At 40.0% G+C, this 6,274-nt stretch overlaps 1 protein-coding gene across 1 annotated transcript; it reads left to right on the top strand.

Annotated features, from left to right (window-relative positions):
* Positions 1–5: 5 nt before the first annotated feature.
* Positions 6–5,741, top strand: SPATA5L1 (spermatogenesis associated 5 like 1; the record flags this gene model as incomplete). Its single annotated transcript, XM_010726391.3, has 8 exons — positions 6–710; positions 1,210–1,395; positions 2,003–2,161; positions 2,661–2,870; positions 3,259–3,486; positions 3,973–4,107; positions 4,748–4,873; positions 5,441–5,741. Coding segments are annotated over 8 exons (1,893 nt in total), but the record flags the coding sequence as incomplete, so codon positions are not given.
* Between the last annotated feature and the right edge of the window lie 533 nt (positions 5,742–6,274).

Raw genomic sequence — 6,274 nt, 5'->3', positions numbered from 1 at the left:
CGGTCCGGGGCCTGCTGACCCACGTCTACGTTTCCCCTCACTACGTCGTTACCGTTGGCCCTAATGTCCGCGCTCCCGTCGTGCACGTGGAAATCCTCTCCGTAGACCCCGCGACAGAGGAAGCCGGGCTGATAACCCCCCAGACGAGCGTGACGATTACGGAGGTGATGACGCTAGAGCGGTACAGGCTCTTAACAGAGGACACGGCAGAAATTCCCGTGGCGGGGCTGGACGATGTGGGAGAGTCTCTGAAGGAGATGGTCGACCTGCCGTTCCGTTTCCCGAGGACGTTTAAGAAGCTGGGGCTTTCCGTCCCCAACGGGGTGCTGCTGGTCGGCCCTCCGGGGGTGGGGAAGACGCTCCTGGTGAAGGCAGTGGCAAAGGAGGTGGGTGCGTATCTGCTGTGCGTCAGCGGCCCTGCGCTGTACGGCTCCAGGCCGGGGGAAAGCGAGGAGAATTTGCGAAGCATCTTTGAAAAGGGCAGGGAGATGTCCTGTGAAGGGCCGACCGTGCTCTTTATTGATGAGATCGATGCGTTGTGCCCGAAGCGAGGGAGCTCCAGCAACGCTCCTGAGGATCGCCTTGTCGCTCAGTTGCTGACACTGCTGGACGGTGCTGGTTGTAAGGATAGGATGGTGGTTGTGGCAGCAACAAACAGGCCTGACGCCTTGGATCCTGCGCTGAGAAGGCCGGGCAGGTTTGACAGAGAAGTAAGCAGACATTGCTATCCATGCTCAGTCTTTTCTCTTTTTGTTTAGGGGATGTGGTGAGGGGACAGTTAATAAAGATGAGTCTCCAGTTCACATAGCCAACCCTGAAGGTGCTTTTCCTTTTGGCTTGTATTTTATATAATGTGGTCAATTAAATAAACCTACTTGTTATCTAATTCAGCCTTTGTGAACAATGAAATAGTAACTGTATTGCTAAGTCAGATATTTCTATTACCGCAAAACAGGATTTGATGGACAGTGACTAATAGTGTTTTATGAACAACTGATTATACAACAACTATTCACTTGGAAAGTAGGTGTAAAGATGCTTTAAATAGCTGTAACTATTAAGTTTCTCCTAAATCTTTGGTTGCAATATAAGTATGTGTAAATCTTCAGAAGTTGGCTTAAAGTGGAGACAAACTTGCTTAGCCAGCTCTACAAAATGAGAGGGATATGATGAAGTAACTACTTGAAAATTTTATCTTCTTTGGGTTAGGTTATTATTGGGACACCAACGCTTACACAGAGGAGATCCATCCTGCAGATGCTCACCTGTAGCATGCCCATTTCTACAGACATTGATTTGGTTAAGCTGGCAGAAATGACAACTGGGTATGTTGGAGCTGACCTTACAGCGCTCTGCAGAGAAGCTGCTATGCAGGCTGTGTTCCACAGCTCTTTGGTATGATTGCAAATCAATCAAGAGGAAAGATATGATTCTTATCTAACACCTTTTCTCCATTAGCACATAGTTTTACTTGAAAATCTGAACAAGATGAAGAATTCAGGAATTAGAAAAGGAAAATAATTACTGAAAAAAACCACAAGTGTTATAAATGTAAGCCTGCTGTTTCACTAGTCCCTTAAGTTTCTATCTTCAAAGTAAATTTTCTTCTTTGTGGGTGAAAGGTTTTACAGGAAGTTTTTTTTTATTACATCTTTTTGTGAATGTGTGAAGACCTGTTTTATTTGATTATTCGAGAAAATCTAGGAATTTGTGTATAGTAACCCTGAATTAGCATCTGTTTGACTTAGTTGGAGCTATGATTTAGGGAGAGAATTTTATGTAGAATACTTATGTCTGATAAAGTTGTGTTTTCCTTATAAAATCTTGCCATTAAGAGAATGTTCTACCTTGTTACATCTTTGTGTGTGCACTGCTTGAGCTTGCTAGGGCAGGAATTTGAGTTGTCTTTGGCCTTTTGTGAAGTGCATTGTATGCTAATAAAGCATAATTATAAATTATGATGTAAAAATGCTGCTAATACACCTTGTTTGTTTTCCTTCAGGATTCAGCTGAAGTGCTAATTAACATGGCAGATTTCCAAGAAGCTTTTAAAAAAATTCAGCCATCCTCTTTTCGAGGTGCAATTGGATTCAAAGAGTGTAAACCCATCACTTGGGAGCAGATTGGTGGTCTTGAAGATGTGAAGTTGAAGTTAAAACAGGTGACATGCAAATACATTTAGGTCAAGAGGCAGTTTCTGATGACCAAGTGTTCTGTATGTTATGAAAATGCATTATCTCGCAAATTACATGGTTTTACATTTTATTTTAAGCATTATTTTCTACTATGTTAAATGACAATCACTGTAATAATTTAGCATCAGCATCATAAGAGCAGCAAGCATAATACAATGGAACAATTAGTATGCTTCTCAGTAGTGATAAACTCTGCAGCGGTCCATTTCTGAATGTATAGCCAGAGGTGGCTCTTGCATATCATCCTTCAAGACCTGCCTTTTGTTGTGTTTGAGACTGAGAGGGAAGTTCCAGAAGAGTGGCTATGTGTGTTTTCTACCAAGGAAGGCTAAATTAGCATTCTGTGTTGCTTTCAAATTAATGTATGCACTAAACAGTGGAGTATTGTGCTCAGCTGTTTTATTGGTTGCCTTTGATCTTTAGTTCTGTTACTGAAAATTTCATCCCTTGTTTATGTATTAACAGAGTGTGGAGTGGCCCATGAAATTTCCTCAGGCATTTGTGAGGATGGGCCTGGCTCGTCCAAAGGGTGTTCTTCTCTATGGACCATCAGGGTGTGCCAAAACCACACTGGTGAAGGCTGTGGCCACAAGTTGTCACTGTTTCTTTCTCTCTGTAAGTGGTGCTGAACTGTTCTCACCTTATGTTGGAGATTCAGAGAAGATTTTATCTCAGGTACAATTTTCAATTTGTATACGGTGTAAAGATGATGCAAAAAAATGATAGTTAAAACTCTTTGCTGATTATGAAATTGATAACTAATTTACAGTTTCCCACGTGTATGAACAGGAAGTCTAGCCCTAAAATGATGGCAGTTCTAAGCTTTGAAAATATTTCTACCCTCTTGTTTTCATTTCACTGCGGAATTTAATTCAGAAGCAGGATTTGTCTGTTATAGTGAATGGAAGCTGGAATGGCTTTTGGAATAAATGTCTTTTCTTGTGTGTGAATAAATTTAAGTCTGCATCACTAAATAAAAATAAGACTATATGTAAACAAGTGGTTTCACCTTATCTGAAAGAACATGTGCATTAACATTTTATTTTAAAAATCCAAAAAACAGGTTTTCCGCCAAGCGAGAGCAAATTCTCCAGCAATAGTCTTCCTGGATGAAATTGATTCTATCTTGGGATCTCGATCACATGGTAAAACTGGCCATGGTGTCTCAGAGCGGGTGCTGTCTGTTCTTCTCAATGAGTTGGATGGTGTTGGACTGAAAGTCACGGAAAGAAGAGGAAATAAACTACAGCTTGAGGGGAGATGTGAGGAACTAAGTGATGAGGAAAGAGAGGTATTTAAGTTCCCTTTTCTGTATGGTACAAATGATAAGTGCAGCCCAGGTGTCAAAAAATTTGAATTGTTGTCATTCATGCTTTTAAACTCAAAATCCTCAACCTTAAAGATGCTATTCTTCATCATTTCTGATTTTTATAAAATTCTGTATGAAGGCTGCTCACTGTTTTTATAAATCTGTTCCTCAGTGAAACTTTGAACAAAATACGCACACAGGCTCATGAACAGAAATAGCTGGTGTACATTTTGTCACAAATCATCTTCCTTGACAAATTCTTTTAGACTGTGTCATTTTTGCTGTTATATAGGTTCATTTTTCATCTCAAGGAAAATGAAGTACTGATACTGAAAGGAAAAGAATTACATGTAGAGATGCATTTTCTGTTCTCCCTTCCTCTTTTGTCACTAATAGTTAACAAATATCTTAACCTCTCTCTGTCTTAATTGTGTTGCACTAATGCCTTCATACCATTCCTTTGCTCAGCTAGAGTTTCAGGAAACTTTGAGCAGAGATGTCATGGTAGTTGCTGCAACAAATAGGCCAGATATGTTGGATGATGCCTTACTGCGTCCTGGAAGATTAGACAGAGTGATCTATATTCCTCCTCCAGATCTAAAGGTGATGTATCACAAATCCATATGTGGTGTTAAATGGGGAGAGAAAAATTGCCAGCATACTTTCTTATAAGAACAAAAAGAACATAAAATCTAATGTGTTTCAGAATTGAGGGATGACTCACTGGAGATGAGTTGCCAAACTCAAGATATGTGAAGAAGGGAATAATTATATTTGTAATTTAAATACCAGTAATATTTGACCTGATTATGTAGATACACTACTCATAGAAAATAGACAACAGTCTGAAATAATTGTCTAGTTACAAAAACAAACTGTAGAAAGTATCCTAAGAAGTTGGCTTTCTTCAAATCTTTATTTCCTATAAATGTTCAGTGGTATATAAATGTTTGACCTGAGCATCCCTCCCCATCCTAAAAAGAGATGTCCCAAAGCATATTGTGTATGGAATCATATCTAAAAATAGTCTCATTTCATAAGTGATGAATAACTGAATACTAGACATGAATATGAGATAACCATAAGAGTAAATATCTCCATTAATAATATTTTGCTCTTTCACCAAAAACATAATTGTTTTTGTATTTTTCTGTATTTTCCTTAGTTCTAACATTAAATTTTGAACAGTTTTGGAGTGGGAGTAATTGGTTTGGTTTTCTCATCAATACCTGCCACCTCACAGGGAAGGCTTTCCATTTTGAAAGTCTGCACAGAGAAAATTCCATTAGATACTGACGTGTCACTGCAAGATATAGCAGCCCTAACAGACTTCTTCTCTGGAGCTGATATTGAAAATCTATGCAAGGAGGTAAGAAATGCTTATGGTTAATCTGTGAAATAAACTATAAATAAGGCTTTTCAGGAGAAAAAAGAGAACTCATACATATTACCAAGCCAACTGTAGTACAGTTTATTCCACAATTGAAAAATGGAAAGAGAATGAGTAAAACAGGAGTGAGCAAAAGTTAAAACTTAAGATAAAAAGCTGAATCAGTATAAAGGCTCTCTCTGATTTCCAGGCAGAAGTAATGATCCCACTGGTAGAGGTAGTTATACTACCTTCTGTATCACATGGCCATTCTAGTTCAGGCTCAGATCCAGAGAAGTTTTTTGCATGTACTTTGAAGTGACAGTGGCATTTTTAGCTGGAAGAAAATCTATAAGTGATCAAGGATACATTGTCTTATCCAGACAACAGAACTAAATGTGGAGAATGCAGTTGATCTGTCATAAATATCATAAGTTGTACTGTGCTGTTCTCAGATAGTTTGTCTAAAATTTGGTTTTGTGTAACGTATTTGAATTACTTGCAATGACTTCTGTGCAACTTAAAACCATGAAGCACTTCTAGTGTTTTCTTTTTTTTTTTTTAAAGGCTGCCTTGCTGGCATTGCAGGAGAATGGACTTGAAGCAACTGCTGTAAAACAGGAACACTTTGTGAAATCATTGGAAACTGTAAAGCCATCTTTAAGCATGAAAGACTTGGAATTTTATGAAGAACTTATAGTCAAGAATTAACCTCTTGAATCATAAAGGAATTATGTGGCCTGAGTGTTATTAAATATGTCACGGGAACAGATTTGCAGTCTTTTACCTCTTCTGCTTTTTTGTACTGTATTTATTAACATTTTCAATTTGTATGAAATACAGTAAAAGTTCACTTTTGAAAAATCTGTGGTATCAGTAATAAATAAAACTGGGTCTGCTGGGGCTGGGCTACTAGAGGCTGAGATAGATCATTGCGATACAGTAAGTACTACACAAACAGCTCTGTTTTACTACAGATTCCCCCATTCCAATTACGAATGCAGGCACAACAGCAATGTTTAATTTATTGTGAAATCCAAGAAGCACAGTGAGTACTAAAAGGATGGAAGAACGTTTCCTTGGGAGGTGGGAGATGGTTCCCATGCAGTGCAGAAGGCAAGCTGCTTTAGATGGGAGTGCTTACAAGCTGGCTTTCTCGAAAGCACGTTACAAAGTTCAGCACCGGGGCAATGGTTAGGATGCGGGTTAAGCTTTTGTCGTTGCACCTGGGGCAGAGGGTCAGCACTTTGCGCTCTCGGGCCTGTGGAAGTTGTTCCAGGCCGCAGCAGGAGTGCAGTATCGCAGCCGCGTCCCGCCGTGCCTCGCCCGCGCCGTCCGCCAGGAGGCGCCCGCGCCGCTGGGGGTGCGGGCAGTGGGCTGCGGGGCGCTGTGCGTGTGGGC

The sequence above is a fragment of the Meleagris gallopavo genome (assembly GCF_000146605.3).
Source record: "Meleagris gallopavo isolate NT-WF06-2002-E0010 breed Aviagen turkey brand Nicholas breeding stock chromosome 12 unlocalized genomic scaffold, Turkey_5.1 Chr12_random_7180001850313, whole genome shotgun sequence".
Taxonomy (NCBI): domain Eukaryota; kingdom Metazoa; phylum Chordata; class Aves; order Galliformes; family Phasianidae; genus Meleagris; species Meleagris gallopavo.
This window is presented reverse-complemented; position numbering and strand designations above follow the sequence as displayed.